The sequence below is a fragment of the Eretmochelys imbricata genome, chromosome 1, assembly GCF_965152235.1.
Source record: "Eretmochelys imbricata isolate rEreImb1 chromosome 1, rEreImb1.hap1, whole genome shotgun sequence".
Classification (NCBI taxonomy): Eukaryota; Metazoa; Chordata; order Testudines; family Cheloniidae; genus Eretmochelys; species Eretmochelys imbricata.
This window is the reverse complement of record NC_135572.1, coordinates 77,162,596-77,187,285: the sequence shown is the minus strand read 5'-3', so window position 1 is coordinate 77,187,285 and position 24,690 is coordinate 77,162,596. Positions and strand designations below refer to the sequence as shown.

Here is a 24,690-nt window from a genome sequence, read left to right as displayed (position 1 = left end):
GGGGATTTATTCTATTTCTGATCTTGCAATTAACTCCACACGTGTAGACCCTATGGAGGTCATTGGGGCTCCACAAGAGTTCCCCTCCCCTATTCCCTCAGAGGCAGTTACAAGATCATGGCCTAAAAGGGTAAGAATTTGAGAAGAATGTATATTAAAACCAATGACAGTTGTTCAGAGAACAGGGCTAACAAAGGAAAGAAGGGACTAGGGAATATTTATTCCATAGTCATCAATCCTTGTATAACAAGGTAATACAAATTATATCAATATTCATTATAAGGATGCATCCTACAGACTGACATTTTTATTTCTGCATAATCAATACACATACAATTTAACACAAATAGAACTATAATTTAGAGTAGTAATTAGAATCCATTAAATTTTCTATTGATTGTTTCCCATACATTTTTTTTATTTTAATTAATGTAATACAAAATGAGATTCTGAGCCTCAGTTAATTTGTTTTGACCAGACTGGAGCTGTTGGTCAGGTGCCATATTGCATTTTGTAAAGCTGGCGGGGAAATAAAACAAAGCAGTAACTAAAAATGAATAGCCCCATTAAGAAATTTTGATTGCGTGCTCGTATCTTCTCATTTTCAGTATCAAGTTGTCAAAGACTGCAGATCATTCTTTTGTGTTAAAAGTTTGTATTTCCTGAGCTTCTTTACTGCTTTTCCTCTTTGACCATCTTGAAGCATTTGACATCAGAGTACAATTAGATCAAAATTTTAAAAAGCAACTAGGATCCTAATTGCCATTTTAAAAAGTGATTTTGTCATTTAGAGTTAGTTTTACAAAAGTACTTCAGGACCTAGTGAGATGTTCAAAAGTTCATAAGCAGTGCCTAACACCTGTTGAATGTAACACTTTACAAAAATAAAGCCAGGGAGAGTTACACCACTTCCCATGATCAGATTTGTTCACAAAAGGCAAATTGAAGTCCACTTTTAAAAGGATCAGAGCCCTCCAATCACATCTGCAATTTGGAAGCAGCAACCCCCTGTTTAAATTTAGCCACATATCACTTTTTTGCCCTTATCCTAGGATTTCTAAGCACAGAGATTAAATCTCTGCATTTAGTTTTTAAGAAGAGCTATCAAACTTCAGCATACCCCTATCCCCAGGTATCTAAAGCCATTTGTCTGTTTCCTTGATAGGTTCATCTTGAAGCCACATACTAGTTCATACTCTGCCATAAAAAAAAAAAAAAACCTAAGGATCTGCTGCAAAATGGCCATATTAGTTATGTAAAGTAATATATCATCTGTGAACAGGATCAATTTGTGCACACTAAAGCCTATTTTAATCCCACTAATGCCCAAGTTGTCCCTTATGGCTATCACAAGTGTCTTAGTTGTTAGCGTGAATGGGGAGGATGAGGGGCGGGGGAGATAGAAGTCATTCTCTATCTTGTGTTCCACCTAAAGAAAATGAGGAGGGTGTGGGCCATGCACCCGTGTGGGAGTGTTCCACTGTTGAACAGAACAAGGATAACTCCCATGATTAGCAATTGGCTCCTTATTCTGTCCATGTTTCATAAGTGAGTGAAGGAAAGGAATGAACTGGTGGAGAATGGCTTCTGGGGGTCATGAGCAGGGGTGAAGCTCTCAAATTATGGGACTTCTTGTTCAGCTGCTTTGGTGTTTGCATTATTTGGTGTTTGGAAATATTCATGTGAGCAAAATTTCATTCTCTAGAATACTTGTGTAAAGGAAGCTTTACATGTATATGTGTCCATATGCCAGTACTTATGTGAATGTATATTTGTATGAGCATTCACACTGTACGTGTTCATGCTGGTCTCTTGATAACTGTTTTTATGTATAGAAGTCATCCAGTTAAGGAGCACAAACAATGCAATATTCCTTAGGTGATCATTCACAAAATGCAATTATGAATAGCACCTACTTGAAGCAACAGTTGCAACAAATTATTCATGATCCATCTTTAGCTGAAATATGTTCATATAAATCCTTTGTTGAATACATTTGAGTATAAAAGCCTATTGATGTGTAGTTTTAATAGAAGATGGCTATGTTGATCAAAGAAATTGTTGGCTCTAAATGGTTTGTTCAGGGTTTTTTTGGTATAGTGCCTTGAATTTCAATGACTGCTTTCTTGTTGTGTGATGTCATGACAGTTGGAAACATGCTGAGGTGTTCAAGCAGATAGTTTTCTAATTTAATTGTGAGAGGTCTGGTGTCAGCTCATTCTAGATGGAGGATCCTGCACCCTGGAATGCACCTCCCCACTTCGGTCTGCTAGAACTCATGTTTCCAAGCCTTAACTAGTTTACACATGAAGGAAGAATTGTTTGAATTTGGGGTAATGATCAAAGGTTTCAGTCTTTAGACATTAGTCCTATTTTGAAATTTGTTTAATACCTTTGCATATTTTTAGAGCTTTTGATGGGTACATTTTAACTAATCCTAGTGAGGAACAATTGTTTACTTCCCTGTTATATCAAGCCCTTATTGTATTAAAAGAGAGGAAGGAGAGAAGGTCAGAAATTTACATTCCATGCTATGGCTAATGCATTTTGGTTTTTTTATATCAAAAGATAAAGTGGTGGGTTTTCCTTTAAATATCATCCTAGTGCTGTTTTATTTTAAGATGCCAAGAAGTTTTTTCTTCCAGAATTGTTCAATAGTAGATGATAGGATTAAGACTTGTAGATTTTTTTCCCCTTAGTATGACAGTGAACACAAAATTTGGATGTGAAAAAACATGGAAGTTGTCTAATAGTGAAACTATATTACTTCAAACAGCAAGATCAATATGCATTTTAATCTTTCCCTTATATTTTAAATGTTTTTATCAGTACAATAAAAGTAAAATCAAATGTTATTTTCTTAGCATGCTTTTTCAGAAATTACCTTAAGTACTGTACTTTTGCATGTATTCATTTCCATAGTTTCCTATTTATTTCTTCCCCAATGACCTCTAATTGTCATCTTTATAATGTAGATAATGTTTTGTAGTGGTACTCTCATTAGGATGTTGCAACATTACATGTTTTCTACTTATTGGTGTTTGAGATGTACAACTAAATCTAGAAGATGAAGCATGAACTGTGAAATGACAACTAAAAATGGAATATAATTATTGAATTTGTGGCCTTTGGGTTAATGTCAAGTGTCGTATCAGTTTTAATATCTGATCTTTTTTATCTCAAAAACTTTATGATCTAAAAGAAACATGCTTGTATATTATAACTTAAGTGAAGTTTACCCTGAAGTCCTCACATGTCAAGTCTTCTTAATTATAGTTGTGAACAAACATTCACAGATTTGGAGGTTTGGACCCCATTCCTGCAAATACTCATGTATTATGAATAGTCCCATTGAAGCCAGCGAATCGAGGTCTTTACAGTCAGATAATAATCTAGGGTCTCAGTCCTGTACCACTGAAGCCAGTGGGAGCTTTGACATTGATTTCGGCATGAGGTGATCAGAGCCTAGATGATATAGAGATGTTTAATCCAATATATCAAAAATCTTTTCCACTTCTTTCAGTCCTTTGTCAGGCCCAATCTTACTTTACTTCTCTTATCTAATTGAATCAATAATGTTTTTATGGGCTATGTCGCTGTATCTAAGTGATGAAACACTGGAATCCTTGAGACACACACCCATGGAGACCAGCTTCCCTTCTCTTTGGCAATTTCATACATTGTGGCGTTTAAGTCACCACCATGAGCACTGCCATCCATACTGCCATGGGAGGCTGTGCCATCCATATTTCAAATCCTTGTCACTAATATTACTCTGAACTCTATCATCTTTTTTTACTTATATGTGTAAACCTTCTGCCAGGTGGAATCAGCAGTAACCAGGGGTGGGTTCAATATCTAGGGGTTCCTTTTCAACAATACAACACACAGAACCAGCTCAAGCCCCCACCCAGTAACCTGGGAAAATTACACACTGACCTGGGCGCCTCTATGAGGCAATACTTCCCCTCGCACAAGCAGAGTGTCTGAGTGTAGGAAGTTACCCAACATTGAATAGAGAAAATGCTGTAAGCAGGATTCATAAACATAAAACCGTGAGCAGGACACCCATCCCAGAGTGCGTGTTGCAGTGTCTTCTGCTTCATTTTCTTGAGTTCTACAACCAAAATTTCCTTTATTGTGCCCCTCTCTGCTTTCTCACCACACAGTGGTTGTCCTGGGTCAATGAGGACCCAGGGTTCAAAGGTGCATGTGTGTAAGTTCACCTCCCACCCGGGACAGGGAGAAGGCACCTTGATTGCTCCACCTCTGAGCACTGGCTCTGGCTGGCTGCCCTGCCATCCGCTGCTCTGCACACAGTCACCTTCTACCATCTGCTTCTATACTACGACCTCTGTAGGTCAGTCATTTGAGGTTTCCCTCCAACTCTTAATGATATTCAGTTCTCAGAGATTGTCAGCTACTAGTGGAGGAACTTAAGCAGGCTGGGCAGAAACGCTCTCCTGGCAACAACGTTAGTGAGCATTTAACAAAACAAAAGACTCCTAATGGAGCGTTACTTAGCTCTGTCTTTTAAAACAGTGGGGAGGAGCAGATTAAACCATGCCTGGGGCTCTGAGATAGAGCCCACCTCCTGCCATGGACACCTGTCTCTGCCCCCTCTTATTTTCACTGGGTCTAGCATTCGGTCCACTGGCTTAGCTAGTTCCTTTCAGTTGAGGGTGACCCCTCAGTCAGGCCAGGCTAAGCAAAGTTCTGCTCCCCTTTGCTCATACAATAAAGATAACAACATTGATAATATTTCACAACACCTGCATTCAGTAATAAAGTGATTTGTAACCCAGGACTAGCCAAAGTTGATCACTTTGGGCAACACAGCTCTGTCTGCTGGGTACCAAGGCAGATTAGGAATGTTTATGTAAATACAGTCTGCTCCTGAAGTCTTTCCCCCTCCCCAGGTAGCTGTCAGAGGAAAGCTCATGCAGACCCTGCTTACGTATGTTTAGAAAAATATTATTGTTATTATTATTATAAATTATTATTATTTTATTATTTTATTTTGAAAATCAGATTTTAATAATGCAAGATGCTTTAAAGGTTAAGACTGCATATAACTTAGAAGGTTTTCTTGAAGACTTAATAGTTCCATGGCATTGGTTTCAGATTTTGAGAACTGAGCATGAAAACAGTTAAAATATTACCTTCCATAAGTTCTCCATACCATCACCTCTTCTGTCCTCCATGCAGCCTGACCTAAAAACTACCTGAGGTATAGGTCTCACTGGCATGGCCCACTCAAAACACATTTTTTGTATGTGTGGTTTTTTTTAAGCCTGAAAATTACATTTGGCCAACTTGAGGTTTTATAAGAGCCTGAAAGACTCTAAGCCAAACTGCAAGCATTTGATTTGCCTGATAGATATATTTTAAGACTAGGACCAATTTAAAAAAATCCCATTGTGTGATCTTGCTTCACAAATTTCTGCAACCATCTGGATCTGTTCTACCTACAAATCAGCTGTTGATGCACAATGAAGAGTTAACTCTGATTCCCATATGCCACAAAGGCTGGCTTACACAATAATAAATGTTGGTGTTAAGGTTGTCATCTGACCATCATACAGCAGTTTAGCATTTATTTATTACTGGCTTGTTTGCTAAAATCCCATTTGGCAATTGTTTTCTTATGTAGACACACATACAGGAAATAATATATATCTTAATCTCTTTTTCAGGCTGCTTGGAATTGAAGGAGGACACCATTGAAAACCTTCTGGCAGCTGCATGCCTCCTTCAACTCCCACAAGTAGTAGAGGTTTGCTGCCATTTTCTAATGAAGCTTTTACATCCATCCAACTGTTTGGGAATACGAGCATTTGCTGATGCACAGGGGTGCACAGATCTTATGAAGGTGGCTCACAGCTACACCATGGTAAGGCAATTCCAGTGTATTTCAATTATACTTAATGTGAATAATATATATTATTTTCAAAGTATCTCACAAGCATTTGAGATACAATTCTGTTGCCATTACTCTTATTGAATAGTCCCATGCTCCACAAGTGATCCTATTAAAGCCAGCGGGGATGCTTGTGGTGTGTGGTACTGAAATGGAATAAGGTCATCAGAATCTCACCCTGAATGTGAATGAATTAACTGCTAAGACACTGTTCAGGATGTGCTGTAAATCACAGTAGCATACCATTTCATGAGGTTCAAGTTTATTTAGTGAAAATGAAACTTAAGGCCTCAAAATATTTTTAATAAAGGTTTCTGTTGTGCCTGCTTTGGATATAGGGAAGCTTTATGCTTAATGATATTCTTCAGTGTATTTACGAATTTTAGTAGGCAACATTTTTCTACATTGATTCCGATTAATTTCTAATAATGTTAATGTGATGTCAGCCTGTGGGTTGTAGTGGGGTGTCATTTAAAGTTCTGTATGATATAAAATCTGTAATTCTTTTTTTAAAATTATCATTTTAATCGTTAATGCACATGAGAGGGAAGAGGAAAGGCAAAATGAAATCTCTTCAGTGTATTTTTTTGCCTTTTCTCTTCTCTCTCATGTGCAGGAATGATTAAAATTATCATTTAAAAAAGAGCTACAGATTCTATATCATACAGTACTTTAAATGACACCCACTACAATCCACAGGCTGACATCACATTAACATTATTAGAAATTAATCAGACTCAATGTAGAGAAAATGTTGCCTACTAAAATACCAAAGCCTATCTGTAGTCATTTAATTCTGCATGGTTTGCTGCAATTAAGGACATCTGGCTCATGAGATTAGGTTTACATGGAGACTAGATCACCTATCACCTCTAGAGAGATGATGGTCCCTTCTGGTCTAGATTGAAATTATTAGTGAAATAATAGGAACGTTTTTGATGCAGCTGCTTGGTTTCTCCAGCCAGTTCTTCATTTTAAAAAGCACACTTCTTCTATTGCATGATTATTAAGTACCATATAATAACACAGAAGTTTTCAGACCACTAATGCTGATGGGATTATATGCATGTGAATATTAATATACCATTACAGAAGTTTCAAAATATGTATTGAAACCTCTGTGCCTTAGAATGTAAGTTCCACAGGTCAAGAACCTGGCACTTAGTTAGTGCAGATATTGACCTTTGTAATAATGTACTGAACATATGAAAATGAAATTCATTTCATTATCTTTTTTTTTTTTGTCATTACACTTGTTTGATTTGGTTTGATTTTGGAGTTTCTTGTTACTGCAGAATTGATTGTTCATATCTGATATATGTAATTTACTTCAGTGTTTATTTTGAACCTGTTTCTGAGATATGAGTAGCTTATGCACCGCTCCTCGGAGACAGGGGACCTGATCTTCAAGCTGTTAAGCAAACATTGAATTTCATGCAATGGGAAAATTGCCGTAGAGAAGACTGTAGGCCAGCAAGGAAACCAGTTGTAACTAATAAGTTGGCTTTTATCTTAAGTTACTTTGTCTAGGTGGTAAACTCTAGAAGTACATTTCGAAGGCCACGTTTTCAAAACCAAGACCCAAGCTGCATGTGTAATTGTAATTGCATATGTAGCTACAATATGATGGCTGCTTTTGAAATCATGATAAATATGCAAATATGCACAAACAGGTATGTGTATTATTCTGTGTACATAAATGATCCTCTAACTCATGGAAAACTTGATCCTATACATGTCTGATTACTTGATAGATGAAATACAGAGTCACATTTATGCATCTTTGCAAAATCAGTTTTTTGCATAATAAGTAATTTGTAATCCTTTAGTTGTAGTGTTTTACATTACATTTTTATTTTGTAAAAGTTTAACATTTTTAGAGGGCCGAACAAATTAATAATGATTTGTTATGAATGTTTCTGACTTCAAGGCTATAGAAAGGATGAATGAGTGCATACTTTCAAGATTCAAGTGTGTTTACTTTTCATGAAACCAAAAGGTAATTTCAGGCATGAAAAAATAATGAAACAGGTGAATTGATTTTCTCTAGCTAATTTTCTTAATTACAAGACCTAAATAATTTCTCATATGAGCTACAGAACTGTCAGAATATCAAGCATAATGGAAACAGCGGGGAAAAAATCAGGGACAAATTTGGAAAACACTGCAGACCTTCAAAGGCTTTTGTAAAGTTAAAGAACAGGGTTTTTTAAAATTAATTTTTAAACTTTTTTTTCAAACTTCAGAAACATTGTACTTGTGACTGGATATTTATCACTAAAATTATTATATTATACCAAGTGAATGAGTAGGGAATCAGAACTGACTACATGGACACTTAGAGAATGTAGAACTGGTAATCCAAAAGACAATATATTTTATTAATGGGTCATAAATATCAACCAGCCAAAGAATAATGACAGCAAATGAAATGATGCCAAAAATTGTCTTCAAAAGTTAAAAGCATTCTTATACTGAGCTAGTACCAAGAAATTCTCATTTTCAGTATCTTATATCTGTTAAACATTATATTCTCCAAGTGATAACCCCCTTGTTGATCATTTCTGCTCTGGTGTTTTCCCTATAGTGACATGATATATTTTACTTTGTTTTAAAAATTATGGGATGCTGCACCTAAAGATTCATAAATTCATTACTAATTTAGTTCTCAGTCACTGAATGTTCAATTTTCATTATAATATATTTTTTTATTATAAATGGGGGGGGGAATGTCAATAAACTCTAGCTTGTCAGTTTGTTTTTATAAGCTCCATTCTCCCCTATTGGAGAACAGCTCAATAGGGGAAAGGAACTCTGTGAGTTGACAGTCATTTCATTTTTCCCATTCTTGTCACAAAGATGGCAGTCACTGTCATGGAGGAAGATGGAATTTCAACCCTTCTTCAACCATGAATTCCGGAGGAGCCACAGGAGCTGGGGTGCATTGGCATAGATGGCCTTATAGTCACCTTGACACTAAATCCCACCAACTTTTCCCCTACCATGGCAGCATGCCTTCTGTTGAAGACATGCTTCCAAGAGCTTACGTGTACTGTACGGTTATGGGATACCCCTTAGGAGTTGGCATTGTTCCAAAGCAGAGAATGAAAAGCAGTGCAAATAGGTAAAATATAGTGCTGTTTTTAACATTTGATCCTATTGCTCAATTGTTTGGAAAAGGAGAATCTGGAGAAACACAGCTGTCTCCCTCATACTCTCCCTTCTTCCCCTTGCCCCTTCTCTTTCAGCTACCATTCAGCCCTTCTGGAGGGACTGCTGTACAGCTACAGGAAAATAGGTAGTATGCCAAAGAGGCAGAACTCCCACTTTCACAGGCGTAGGCTCCTCTCCATACATGGATACATCAGGCCATTAGTATTTTCTATTCTACTGGGTCTTCAGTGAGAAATTTGACTATTATGTGCTTGGAATGCAAAAGCCAAATGGGAGACAAAGCGGGGTGGGGGGAGGGGAGGAAGGGGCAGAGAGGAAAGGTTACCAAAAATATCTATGGGGGGAAATAAATAAGGGGAAAGAAGGATAAAAGTTAGTAAAAATCAAGCAATTCAAACACAAAAGCAGCATATAGGTTTCAAATACAACAAAATTCCAAAATATTGTTCGTCTTATTGGAGAGAGAGTGCTCTGTCTAGGGCCTTGTTATCTCCACTCTTGCCCTTGGACAATGAGTCAAATATATATTTTCAGTATGAATAAGATTTATTTTAGTTTGAGGCACCTTAGAGACTAACCAATTTATTTGAGCATAAGCTTTCGTGAGCTACAGCTCACTTCATCGGATGCATTCCCGATGAAGTGAGCTGTAGCTCACAAAAGCTTATGCTCAAATAAATTGGTTAGTCTCTAAGGTGCCACAAGTACTCCTTTTCTTTTTGCGAATACAGACTAACACGGCTGCTACTCTGAAACTTGTTATTTTAGTTTGAGAAACTCAATAAGAACAGAACTAAATTTTCATTGAGGAGCATAATGTGTGTGAACAAAATAGCTGCTGTCCCTGCAACGGTCAGAATTCTTAGATTTTTAAAGGTTAAGTGCACAGAAACCAAAGACAGTTTCATAGCTGTATTAATCACATGCGAGATGCAGAACACTTTCAACTCCAATTATATGAAACAGGAGTTGAAGTCACTCAGCACTTTTCAAGAGGTTTACAGTACTTCATACAGTTGGGCTCTTTGGTCTTAATACAGCAAAGCACCTACACACATGCTTAATTTTAAGCAGACTAGTTGTCACAGTGAAGTTATTTTCTATACACTGAACTTCTAATTTCCTAAGAATTCTGACTATGTTGCAGGAACAACCAACATTTTGTTCTTACACACACACCCCTCCTCACAGAGACTTTAATTTAGTTATTCCTTGTTGATCAGTCTGTAAACATATGGCTTCTCTTCATGCATAGAAAAGTATAAATGGGGACTACTCTAGTGATTAAGCATGTGCTTAAATTAAGTATGTGCTTAAACGCTTGATTGGGACCTTGATTTTCACAACTACAAATGATCTTTCAGGATATTATGTTGATACATTTTCCTATTAAATCAGGAACAATATAGAATCTCATCACTATATTTGTTTCCCATCCTGCCCCTCAATGCCACGCCTGTCATCTTCCTATTTTGTATCAAAGATTTAATTTAAAAATGCTGTGAGGTTTCGTGTTAATAATGGTTAATAGAAGAGCTGGTCAGAAATTTTCTGCTGCATCATTTTGATCCCAGAAAATGCTGATTTATTGAAATTGAAACATTCTGTTGTGAGCATGACATTTTGTCATGGAAATGGAAATCAGGCAGGTTAGAAAATTGCCTGGTGTTCACCCAACTTCTTCAAACATCAACCCAGCCTCTCAGAAACCCACCTGGTGGATCCTTGGGAGTTTGGGGAGCATATTTCATTTCAGAAACACTGAAATATGCCAGATGCAAGAATGTGCTTGTGTTCACAAAATGAAATATTGTGTCATTTCATTTGAGTGAAGATTGCTGAGATTTTGTGGAAAAAAATATTGTCCCAAATCAGGATGAAAAGCCAAAAAAATTTCAAAAAGTGAGTTATTAAGCACTTTAGGAGCAGATTTTCAAATGTAGGTCCCTAAAAGATGCCTAGGAGTGGGAGGTCACAAGATGGTTAGGCAGCTTTGTTAGGCATTTTTGGTTTGGTTGGTGGGTGGTTTTGGTTTTTGTGTTTGTTTGTGTGTGTTCATTTGTGTTTTTTTTTTTTTTCTGGGGGATGCATAAAATTTACTAGCTTATTTCAAGGTAGTGTGGTATGATCAAGCATTTTGGTCAAGGGATGAGCTAAGGTTGCTTCCTGCTCTTCTGAATGTGAAATGCATTGTTGCAGTGTAAATGACTTTGGTCAGAATTCTGTCCTGACTTCAACAAATTAACTCATTTTCTGTTTTTAATCAGATTGATACTTTGAAACATGATTTTGAAATTGTTGCATTAACTACAGAAAGTAGCATATGTTAAATAGTATGCCTGGAATACTAGGAAATCTATCTTTAGATTTTTTCACAACAGGAGCTCTTTCCTTGTCTCCATTTACATCTGTTTCCAACCATTCCAGCTGACATAAATATCAGAAAGGAAGAGGTTAGAGAAAGGAAGAGAAAGAAAGGAAGAGGTTAACAATCCTTTTTCTTTTGCTTTACACACACACACACACAGAATGTCCTTCACGCAAGACTCCTGGTTATATTACAGTCCTGGTTGGGAGTTCTTTTTGCCTGCAGAATGGCTTTTTACAGTCCATATCAATTTGATCATTCACTCTAGTAGACTTAAATATTCAACATTTTAAAAATCTCAATCTAGAATAACAGTAAACAGTTCCTTCTCTAATTAGCATTTTGATTATGTCCTTAATTATTTCTTGCTTAGACTATTGCAATAGTCTTCTTGCTGGACTCTCTCTTTTCAGAAAGACCTTATAGATTAAGTTATAGATTTGGCTTATTCATTTTTTGCCAAACACATTTTAAGCCAGTCATTCTAGCACATATCTGTAACTTTTTGTGCACATCCCATATATACGGCACACAAGAATATTAATGATCAGTGAGTTAAAGAATATTAATGATCAGTGAGTTATTAGTTTTCCAGTGATAAATTACATGCCACCTTTTGGGTATATATCATGACAACAGTGTGTTAAGTGTATTGAGTATGTCAAGCCTGACAAGAGTTGCTCACATAGCATAGTGAACCATCAATGGGCCTCTGTGTCACACATACACCATACCTTGCCTTTATTTTTTCATACCTATGGATTCGAAGTCCAGTCATCATTGGAAGGATGATTTATCTGTTCTACACTCCCTTAGGCTGGACTTTCCTCTTTCCTCATGAGACTGGCTGCACTCATCTCTGTTCTTACCATTTTAGCCCTCAAATCTTTGAGCGCACACCATTTAGCTTACTTTAGAGATACCTCGGACAGCTTCAGTTTAGGCTTCACTTGTGTGTGTTTGACAGCTAAATTCTGAGAAGAGTTATAAGATGCTGTACTTTTCAGTCAGACTATGGCTTCTTGGAATACCACACTCCATTTATGGATGAATCTCATTTGAACATCTCTAGTACTTTGGGATCCATACAGCACAGCATGCAGGGGCAATGTATTGTGAAAGTGCTGCCTTTTTTTGTATGTTTTGTGTTGCTCTTTTTTTTTTCTTTTTTCTAGGCTGTGTCTCCTTACACTGTTCTTCATGCAGCAGATGGGATGACAAGTCCTTACATTTAAAGTTTGATGTGACTTCTATTAGTAGTGTGTTAGCAGTAATACATTTGTATTTTAAAGCATGCAGTGACTCTCCGGGTGTTCTTACTGTGTGTCAGTAATGTGTTTACAAAATAAATTATTGTACAATGTGTACTGTAGATAGCAGGAATAGAACTGCAAGGTGCCTGTTGAAACTTTATGGAATCTTGCACAAAATGGATGAACTGTAAGAGTATTTTTTCTTTGTATAGATAGTCCATCATAGAATACTTGAGGCACTCTTAGCAGCAACAGAACTCATCCCATTCATTTTATTATGTATTGTATTGTTGTTTCTTGAATGCCCTATTTAAACTCTCCTTCAGCCAACTAGAAACTAACAACATAATAAATCCTACAATTCTAGCAATTTTGAAAACAAATTAATCCTCTCAAATTGTGACAGATAATGTTTCCTAGAATGTAACTCACATAACTGAACCAGAGTTTGTCTAAATGTGTAATATATTGTGTTTTCAAAACTCTCTACAAAATAAAGAGAATTCTTCTTTTTGTATAAAGTAGTGTTTTAAAAGGTAACTTTTTATTTATCATTGTCTTTAGCACATAGTGTACAATATGGAAAACAGAAGTCTTCATTTTTTTTTACTTAGAAAGAATATTCTGCTGCCCAAAATATGTTGGTTGCTGGGTAAGCACCCCATTTTAGAGTCTTTTCCAGTCTTACAAGTGCATCCCATTCAAATGGCTGGCTCGTGCCTCCACTTGCCTTGGTGTTGAGAACCTGCAGCTCCCCAACTGAGTTTCCAGGTTACACCTCTCGGTCACCAACTGTGATAACTAGAAAACCCAATAGGCTAGGCACCTAGATGAGTTTCCGTTCCACAGCCTGTGGGTATTAACAGTAAGCAGTGACACAGAAGCAGCTTCTTTCCACAGGAAAGGAAAAAGAACAGAGAATGCTTAATTTTGCCCAAAGCCACACATCATTCTGAGAAAATCAATTTAAACTAACAAAGGCCTATAGCTATACTTTTACTGTCTTACCTACCCTGGGCATTCCCCTCCAGTCCATAGGTAGACATGACTTAGTCTTTATAGCCCCCAGTCTCTTAGGGACCAAATTACAGCATCCTTCCTGCGGACTCCTGACTCTCCATCAGCCTGTTGTCCTAGAGTTATCCTGCAGCAACTGACAACCCTTTTTCCACCTCCCTTTCTGTAGGTTGGATCTTTTAACAGGTCGGTGTATTTTGATCTCCAGTTTCTCAGCTTTGGCAAAACAGCTATGTGACCTAGGATTGGGTCCAACAAGTCACCTCTTCATGGCCATAAACCTGGCTATTGTGTTTGTGCCTGCTGGGATGCTCCATACGTAGATTATTGTTTTATCTTTCCTGCTTTTTTCCCCCAACATATGTCTTTTGATCTAACTCCATAGTAAATCATAACCAAAACACACTAAGGCATGCACAATATTCGTACAAAATAATACAGATATTTCCCAGTTCTCCACATCATGCGTCATCTGTTTCAAATACACTTGTTAAGCATATATCTTACTCTAAATATGCTAATATTACAAATTCATTAGAATTTTTATCTATGGGCATTTTAACCAGAGCTTAATTTGCCAGTTTGATGTAAATTATGATCTTAGGACATCAGAGTGAGGGTGGAGAAGGCACCTCATTTCAGGCCATAATAATCAATAAAAACACCTTTCTGAGGTAGAGAGAAGTCTAACAGCAGCCACACTTGAGACTTGTGCAGAAATGATTTCCAGCAAAGTATTAAATCTAACTTTGTATAATCAAATAGAATTTTTATTCATAACAATCTTCCTTCTGTTGAGAAGACAGTGTGAGTAACACAGGAAAAATAGTATATTTGAGTCATCGTTCATAGGATCATAGAATTATAGAAGATTAGGGTTGGAAGAGACCTCAGGCGGTCATCTAGTCCAACCCGCTGCTCAAAGCAGGACCAACCCCAACTAAATCATCCTAGCCAGGGTTTTGTCAAGCCAGGCCTTAAAAGCCTCTAAGGATGGCAATTCCACCACCTCACTAGGTAACCCATTCCAGTGTTTCACCACCCTCCTACAGAAATAGTTTTTTTCCTAATATCCAACCTAGACCTTCCACGCTGCAACCTGAGATTATTGCTCCTTGTTCTATCATCTGCCACCACTGAGAACAGCCTTGCTCCGTGCTCTTTGGAACCCCCCCTTCAGGCAGGGGAAGGCTGCTATCAAATCCCCCGTCACTCTTCTCTAATGCAGACTAAATAACCCCAGTTCCCTCAGCCTCTCCTCATAAACCATGTGCCCCAGCTCCCTAATAATTTCCATTGCCCTCTGCAGGACTCTCTCTAATTTGTCCACATCCTTTCTGTAGTGGTGGGCCCAAAACTGGATGCAGTACTCCAGATGTGGTCTCACCAGTGCCAAATAGAGGAGAATAATCACTTCCCTCGATCTGCTGGCAATGCTCCTACTAATGCAGACCAATATGTTGTTAGCCTTCTTGGCAACAAAGGCACACTGCTGACTCATATATAGCTTGTCGTCCACTGTAATCCCTAGGTTGTTTTCTACAGAACTGCTGCTTAGCCTGCCTGTCAGTCCCCAGTCTGTAGGAGTGCATGGGATTCTTCCTTCCTAAGTGCAGGACTCTGCACTCATCTTTGTTGAACCTCATCAGATTTCTTTTGGCCCAATACTACAATTTGTCTAGGTCCCTCTGGACCCTATCCCTAACCTCTGGCATATCTGCCTCTCCCCTAAACTTAGTGTCATCTGCAAACTTGCTGAGGATGCAATCCATCCCATTATCCAGATCATTAATGAAGATGTTGTACAAAACCAACCCCAGGACACTCGTTGGGCGCTCCACTTTATACCAGCTGCCAACTAGACATTGAGCTGTTGGTCACTACCCATTGAGCCCGACGATCTAGCCAGCTTTCTATCCACATTATCATCCATTCATCCAATCCACACTTTTTTTTTATTTTGCTAGCAAGAATACTGTGGGAGACCATATCAAAAGCTTTGCTAAAGTCAAGATATATCATGTCCACCTGTCTCCCCAATATTCACAGAGCCACTTATCTCATCATAGAAGGCAGTCAGGCTGGTCACACATGACTTGACCTTGTTAAATACATGTTGACTTTTTCTGATCACCTTCCTCTCCTCCAAGTGTTTCAAAATGGATTCCTTTAGGACCTGATCCATGATTTTTCCAGGGACTGAGGTAAGGCTGTAGTTCCCCGGATTCTCCTTCCTCCTTTTTTTAAAGATGGACATTATATTTGCCTTTTTCCAATGGTCCAGGGCCTTCCCTGATCGTCACGAGTTTTCAAAGATAATGGCCAATGGCTCTGCTATCACATCAGCCAACTCCCTCAGCACCCTAGGATGCATTAGATCTGACCCCACGGACTTGTGCATATCCAGTTTTTCTAAATAGTCTTTAACCTGTTCTTTCACCACTGAGGGCTACTCACCTGCTCCCCATACTGTGGTGCCCAATGCAGCAGTCTGGGAGCTGACCTTGTTTGTGAAGACTGAGGCAAAAAAAGCACTGAGTACTTCAGCTTTTTCCACATCACCTGTCATCTCCTCCATTCAGTAAGGGTCCCACACTTTTCCTGACCTTCTTGTTGTTGTTGCTAACATACCTGTAGAAACCCTGCTTGTTACCCTTCACATCCCTTGCTAGCTGCAAATCAAATTGTCCTTTGGCCTTCCTGATTACACCCCTGCATGCTCAAGCAGTATTTTTATACTCCACCCTAGTCATCTTTCCAAATTTCCACTTCTTGTAAGCTTCCTTTTTGTATTTAAGCTCACTGAAGATTTCTCTGCATAATGTTGCTCCTGACCTGAACTGGTTTTAAGCAGTTTTTATGGTTATGAAAGAGCATGTCACATGATAAGCACAACTCTATTGTTGAATCGGATAACCTCTTAGCCATGGATTCTGATACCTCCAATAACAATTGCTCATGAGGAATACATAATAATGCTTTTGAGAGGCACTTCTTAAGAAACCTTTCTGTCCTGTCTGTTTTTTTAAAGTTCTCATAAACCCCATCATGCTTAAGTTCTTAGTTTTACTTCTTCTTGTTGTAAACTCAAAGTTATTCCTGCTCTTCTTTATAAATTCTGTAATCTTAGTTCACCCCCCATACCCCTGCCTCCACACCCCCGCCTCAGCATCCCTGAGCGCGCCGCATCCCCGCTCCTCCTCCTACCTCCCAGTGTTTCCCACCACCAAATAGCTGTTTGGCTGCACTTAGGACTTTCCAGGAGGGAGGGGGAGGAGCGGGAATGCAGCGCACTCAGGGGAGAAGGTGGAGAAGAGGCAGGGCCAGAGCAGGAATTTGGAGAAGGGGTTGGAATGGGGCAGGGACTTTGGGGAAGGGGTTGGAATGGGGGTGGGGAAGGGGTGGGGCAGGGGGCAGGGCCTTATGGAAGGGGTAGAGTGGGGGTGGGGCGGGGGGGCAGAGGTGGTGGCTTTTGTATCTTTGTATGAAAAGTTTTCAGTGATGCGACCCTTGGGCCAATGTACTAGTCTTCATGTGGTCCTCGTGGTGATTTGAGTTTGAGATCCCTGTCTTAGATCATACCCATCCCCAGCCCCTGAAAGTGTCTGTAGAGGTCTAACTTGGACAGCTAGAGCCTCTTGACAGCTGTGGCTGCTTTATACTTCAGTGACTTCCATATTCTATCCATAAATCTCTTATAACCAACACAGAGATCATGCCAATGTCAAGATGGTCTTCTTGTGGCATAAAGATGACATATGGGCCCTTTGCCAAGGATCATCCCTATTGCCAGTGGAGCCATAGTAAGAGGATGGTGCCAAAACCCTTCATGAACTGTACTGCTTTCCTTATTGTCCTTCTGTGGCTGTTGCAGCCCGTTAGAAAGCAAACCTTTGGTCATTTTGTACTGTGTTAGAGCAGCCTAATCTTCACAGAGCAACAGCAGGATCGGGGTGTGCAAAGGGGAACTTTAAGCCATTTTGTGCTCTGTGACATATGAATGCACCAGAAATTCTGATTTCCTGTCTTCAAAAGTTTCATTTTTTCCCTCTCATTGTCCCCCCTTTCCCTCTGTCAGTCTCTTCAAGGGACCAAAGTTTGATTCATCACCTCATTACCCTGAGATACCAAGTTTAGACTGTCTTTCTGGCTAGGACCATTTGACATCTACTCTGATGAGCTGATAGCAGAAATAAAATCCCTTCAGTTCCCTGACTGAGTTTTGATTTTGAAAGTTGCTATTTTGATGTTGAAGGTTTCTTTTTAGGCATCTTCTCTTATCCCAGGCATCAATAGGACAAACAGAATGGAACCATAGTGAAAATCCCCCAAAGAAACCAGAGTAAACAAAACAAAGAAAACTAGCCACACAGAGAAGGAGAAACAAAAACACCCCCACAGCCTCCCCCATGTGTTTGGAGTCAAACATGTCCCATATGACATACCTCCAAGTGTGATTTTCTTAGTATTTGCTATACTATCGCTACTGAAGGTCTTGGGAAAAATATACAGAAGTATAAAGGAGTGAAAAATAGTGCAAATATAGACCATACTCTCAAAATTCCATAGTTTACTAGATAATCTAATTTTCAAAAACAAAATCTAACCATTATAATGCACTCTGTAGGTAATCAAGCTTAGGTAGGTAGGTAGACACAGTACTTTCCTGTCAATTTATTATAATATTCCCTTAATGTGTGTGCTATACCAAAGACAACAGTGAAGTTGTTTCTTTGTACTGTTCAGATTAACAGATTCCTATGAATCTTCTTCTGATATCGCTCTTTCTTCTCATGAAGAGAAGATCAGTTCTCACACTTACACCATTTGAAGATGCTTTTTTAAAATGAATTATTACCTCTAACACTTTCCAAAGTCTGCTACTTTTTAATCATATGCTTTCTCTGATACAGCCATGGCCTGGCATATTACAGTACTACTCCATCAACACATAGTAGGAGAAAAGTGAGAGTAAAAACATTTAAGAAGGAGCATATGGACAACAAGTCAATTAATAGGCAATGGAGAAGACAACTGCTGATAGTAAACTGCTGTGAAACCTACAGGAAAATATTTAAGCAAATAGTTCACAGAGCCTTAATCAGCAGTCTGATGTCTGATTTATCTTCAGGAACCTCCATTTTATTGCTTAGACTCCACTAAATAGATTAATATGGTAGAAAATGGGACTGAATTACTGCTGGGAAAATACATCAGGGATATCACTCTAATCTGAGCCTTAGTGTTTTATTGGATTACCCCTGGTTCTTGTGTTATGTGAAGAGGTAAATAACACTTTCCTTTTCACTTTCTCCACACCATTCATGATTTTATAAACCACTCTCATATCCCCCTGTATTGGCTCTTTTCTAAGCTGTTCAGTCCCTGTCTTTTTCATCTGTCCTCGTATGGAATTTGTTCCATATCCCTAATTATTTTTGTTGCCCTTCTCTGTACCCTTTGCAGCTCTAATGTATCCTTTTTGAGATGTGGCAACCAAAACTATACACAGTATTTAATGTGTGGTTTTAACATGGATTTATATAGTGGTGTATAATATTTCCTGTCTTATTACCTATCCCTTTGCTAAGATTCCTAACGTTCTCTTAGCTTTTTTGATTGCTACTGCTCACTGAGTTAATTTTTTTCAGAGAACTATCCATGATGACTCCAGCTTGTCTTTCTTGAGTGGAAACAGCTAATTTAGATCCAGCATTTTGTATGGATAGGTGGTATTATGTTTTCCAATGTGTATGGCATTGTAATTATCAATATTGAATTTAATCTCCCATTTTGTAGCCCAGTCACCCACTTTTTTGAGGTCCCTTTGAAACTCTTCAGACTCAGGTTTGGATGTACCTACCTTGAGTAATTGTATATTGCCTGCAAATTTTTCCACCTCACTCTTTACCATCTCTCCACTGTGAAGACTGACCGTTATTCCTGCCCTTTGTTTCCTATCTTTAACCAGTTACTAATCTGTGAAAGGACCTTCCTTCTTATCCCATGACTGCTTACTTTGCTTAAGAGCCTTTGGGGTGAGCCCTTGTCAAAGGCTTTCTGAAAGTCCACATCCACTGTGACAGCTGTATCAGCCTTGTCCACATGTTTCTTGACTTCCTCCAAGAATTCTGATAGATTGATGAAGCATGATTTCCCTTTACAAAAGCTGTGTTGACTTCCCCAACATATTATGTTCATTTATTTGTCTGGTAATTCTGTTCTTTACTATAATTTTATAGTACTGCATAATTTTATAGTACATTAGACTGGTACTGAAGTTAGGCTTATTTGCCTTTAGTTACCAGTATAACCTCTGGAGCCTTTTTTAAACAGTGGTGTCCCATTAGCTATCTTCCAGTCATCTGGTACAGAGGCTGATTTAAACAATAGATTACATACCACAGTTTGTAGTTTTGCAACTTCATATTTTAGTTCTTTCAGAACTCTTGGTCAAATACCATCTGGTTCTGGAAACTTATTACTCTTTAATTTATCAACTTGTTCCAAAACCTGCTCTATTAAAACTCAATCTAGGATATCACTCTAATCTGAGCATTCTAGGACATTTCCTCAATTCTGCCATTTAAAAAGAATGGCTCACATGTGGGAATCTTCTTCACATCCTCTGCAATGAAGACTGTTGCAAAGAATTCATTTAGCTTCTCTGCTATGGCCTTGTCTCCGTTGAAGGCTCCTCTAACACCTTAATCGTCCAGTGCCCTTATTGATTCTTTGGCAGGCTTCCTGTTTCTGATATACTTAAAATTTCTTGTAACTTTTTTGTCTTTTGCTAGTAGCTCTTCAATTCTTTTTGGCCTGTCTAATTATATCTTTATACTTGATTTGCCAAGAGTGTATGGTCCGTTCTATTTTTCTCAGTAGGATTTGACTTCCAGTTTTTAAAGGATGCCATTTTGCCTCCAACCACCTCTTTTACTCTGCTGCTTAGCCTAGATGGCATTTTTTTTCTGTCGTCTTACTGTTATTGATTTGTTTGTTTATTTCATTTGGGGTATGCATTTAGTTTGAGCCTCTGTTATGTTGTTTTTAAATATTTTCCATTACACCTACACTCATTTCACTCTTGTGACAGTTCCTTTTAATTTTCACTTAAACAGCTTCCTCATTTTTGTGTAGTTCTCCTTTTTGAAGTTACATGTTACTGTGGTGAGTTTCTTCGGTAATTTACCCCCTACAACTAATGTTAAATTTAATTACATTATGATCACTATTACTGAGCTGTTCACCTGTATTCACCTCTTGTTCTATTTAGGATTAAATCCAGAATTGCCTCTCCCTTTGTGAGTTCCAGGACTAGCTGCTCCAAGAAGGAATCATTAATGGAGTCTAAACACTTTATTTCTGTATCCTATCCTGAGGTGATATGTGCCCAGTCAATATGAGGATAGTTGAAGTCCCCCATTTGTACTGGGTTTTCTGTTTTTATTACATCTCTAATCTCCGTCAGCACTTTACAGTCACCACCATCATCTTGGTCAGGTAGTCTGTATATTCCTACTCTTATTATTCAAGCATTACATTTCTAACCACAGAGATTCTATGGGACAGTTTGATTCATTAAAGAGTTTTAGTATATTTGACTCTGTGCTTTCTTTCACATATAGCGTCTCCCCTACAAGCGTGGACTTACTTTGTCATTCCTATATATTTTGCAACCTAGTATTATCAGACCCTATTTATTATCATCATTCCAAAAGTTTCTGTGATGACTGTTATATCCATATCCTCATTCAATACCAGGTACACAAGTTCAATCAACTTAGTATTTAGATTTCTTGCATTTGGATACAGGCACTTTTAAAATTTGTCTATATTAGTTGTCTGTCTTCATGTGATGTAATTGAATCAGGATCCTTTTCATTTGACTATTTCTTTGAAGTTCTTAACTGTATTTTATCAACTTCTATCCTCACTTTTTTATTGTGATATGGTAAATAGTATATATCCCCTTTTAATAAAACCTCCCCTAAAGGATTAGTATGTCCAGTCTTTGTGCTCCTCCACACCTGTCAGCTTCCTCCCAGCCCTTAGTTCAGAAACTCCTATACAATCTTTCTAATTTTACATGCCAACAACCTGGTTCCATTTTGGATTAGGTGGAGCCTATCCTTCTTTATGGGCTCCTCTTTTCCCAAAAGGTTTGCTAATGCCTAATAAACCAAAACCCCTCCTCTGAACACCCATATCTCATCCACACATTGAGACCCTGCAGTTCTGTCTGTTTAAGTAGCCCTGCATTTGGAACTGGCAGTATTTCATAGAATGTTACCATAGAGATCCTGGACTTTAATCTGTTACCTATAAGTCAAAATTGGCCTCCAAGCCATATCTTTCCCTATGTCATTGGTACCTATATGTACCATGACCACCAGCTCCTCCCCAGCACTGCACATAAGTCTGTTTAGATGTCTCAAGAAGTCTGCCACCTTTGCACCTGGTAGGCAATTTACCATGCTGTTCTCCAGGTCATAACAAATCCAGATATCTATATTTCTAATAATTGAATCACCCATAACTCTCTTTCTAATAACTGGATCCCCTTCCTCAGAGGGCTCGCCTTAGTGCAAGAGGATACCATAATATCATAAGGATGGAGAGTGCCAACTATGGTATTGTTTCCCTCCATTTCAGCTTGTTCTCTGTCCCTGAGACTTTCATTTTCCTCAACAGCACAAAGGCTGTCAGACTGGGGGTGGGACCATTCTGTGTCCCTGAAATTCACATATATGTACCCCTTTGTCTCCCTTAGTTCCTCCAGTCCAGCCACTCTGGTCTTAAGAGCCTATTCTCGGTCTTTGAGGGCCATGAGGTGCTTACACTGAATGCACACATATACTCCCTGCCCACAAGACAGCTAATAGTGCATGCTGCATTCAGGGCAATAAACTGGATAGCCCCACCCTGCTGCTGGTCTTCTGCCTGCATTATTTTTACTTTTATTTGTTTGTTTACTATTTGCTTTGTTGGGTGGGGGGGCATCAGACTGATTTTTTTTAATTATTACTATTTATTTAATTCAGTCAGAATGGTTCAGGCATTTCAAAAGAAAATGAGATTCAGGTCACATGTTGTTCGGACCATTTTTAAAGAAATCATTCAGATGCTCTAGCAGCCCCATGGTTTGGCAATTCGGCAGCACAGTTGCCTTTGGGTTAGAGATTTTTCCTGTTCTCATGAAAAAATAAATTAGGCAAAATTTGAAAAATTAATTTGGACATGTTCAGTAGAAACTTAGCTTGGCTGGTAGATTCTCAGAAGATTCAGTCGACATCGGGCATGCCACAGTCTAGGGCTGTTGGGTATGAACAAGACCTTTTCTGCAATTGCTGCTCCTCGCTGCCCCATGATACAGGGCACAGGAACTTAGAGCAGGGAGATTGCCTGTCCTGTGCTCTTAGTGCTCTTCACCTGAGGCAATGGGGAGGATGAAACAGCCTGACTGAAATCCACAGAGGACATGAACATGACAGGGCAAGTGGGCAGCAAAGGGATTAGATTGGCCAACAAGCCACTGAGGAGGGAACTGAGAACTGGAAAGGGGAAAACTGGAATACAGATCCTAGGGAAGGAGACTGAGTCTAAGAGCCAAGATCGGAGGAAGACTGGGACTCAATACAGCTTGTGTTGTAATACAGCTACACATAAATGGATACATGGAGGAACAAAGAATGCAGGCCATACTTACAAGATGGAGGACTCTATCCTGGGAAGCAATGACTAAGAAAAAGACTTGGAGGTCATGATTGATAATCAGCTGAACATGAACTCCCAGTATGACTCTGTGGCCAAAAGAGATAACGCACTCCTGGGATATATAAACAGGGAAATCTCAAGTAGGAGTAGAAAGGTTATTTTACCTCTGTATTTGGCACTGGTTTGACCACTTTTGGAATACTGTGTCCAGTTCTGGTGCCCATAATTCAAGAAGGATGTTGATAAATTAGAGAGACATTAGAGAAGAGCCATGAGAATGATCAGAGGATTAGAAATCATGGCTTATTGTGATAAAATGAACTATTTGAGTCTGCTTATCTTAACAAAGAGAAGATTAAGGGGTGACTTTTAAATTAAGAATGGATGCTTTTCTAAAAGACATGCTCTAGGAATTATTTTAGGGAAGTTCTATAGCCTGTGTTGTATAGGAGGTCAGACTAGATGGTCATAATGGTCCCTTCTGACCTTGGAATCTATGGAGAGCACCCAAGGGGAGGTTGTGTGTGTGTGTTGAAGACTAGGATTTGTAAGGTGAGGAGACTGGGACTGAGTTGAGTAGCCCATGGGGAGAAGAGTGATGGAGGGGAAGAGAAAGGACATGAGCAGGAGTCAGGCTTCGGGGTGGAAGATACAAGCGGAAGGGTCTTTGACCACTAGACAGGTTTACCCTCCAGAACTTAGAATGGAAACAAAGATTCTTAAATCTCACCATTCCCCTTCCGTCAGGATTTGTATGGAAAACACTGGGAAAGTTTGTAACCTTCTCCTCTGGTGTTGGTCCACACAGCAGTAGTAGGTTGTCATCCTCTATCAATTACTTTGTTAGCTTAAACTTCAGATCTGTGGTATGGTTCTAAACATTCTATCACTGCTGACCATGTGGGTGTCAGTGTGATTCAACATAATCCATTTCTTTTTCCAGTTGTCTGTTATAAAAACAGGACACACAAACTTACTTACTAAGTATGTTATGTATATAATAATGCATTATTTTACCCTGTAACACAACACATTCACACCAGTGGACCAAATTAAGGCTGCACAATTCCTTACTTTTGAGTGCTTACTTTTGCAACCTTAAGGTTATTTTAACACAGTTTTTTTGTGTGTAATAATCTTTTAAGCACTGTTGCAGTGTGCTAGTAAGGAATGTCTCTCTTTTAGGGCTGTCAAGCGATTAAAAAAATAATTGTGATTAATCACACAATTAAAAAAATTAA

General features: G+C 38.6%; 1 protein-coding gene across 2 annotated transcripts in view; it reads left to right on the top strand.

Annotated features, from left to right (window-relative positions):
* Positions 1 to 24,690, top strand: part of KLHL1 (kelch like family member 1) — a 456,335-nt gene that overhangs the window by 192,525 nt on the left and 239,120 nt on the right. For both annotated transcript variants that reach the window (XM_077806888.1, XM_077806880.1), the window contains one exon: positions 5,697 to 5,893. In XM_077806888.1, coding sequence (XP_077663014.1) covers positions 5,697 to 5,893 — 197 coding nt within the window. The remainder of the gene's footprint in view (positions 1 to 5,696; positions 5,894 to 24,690) is intronic.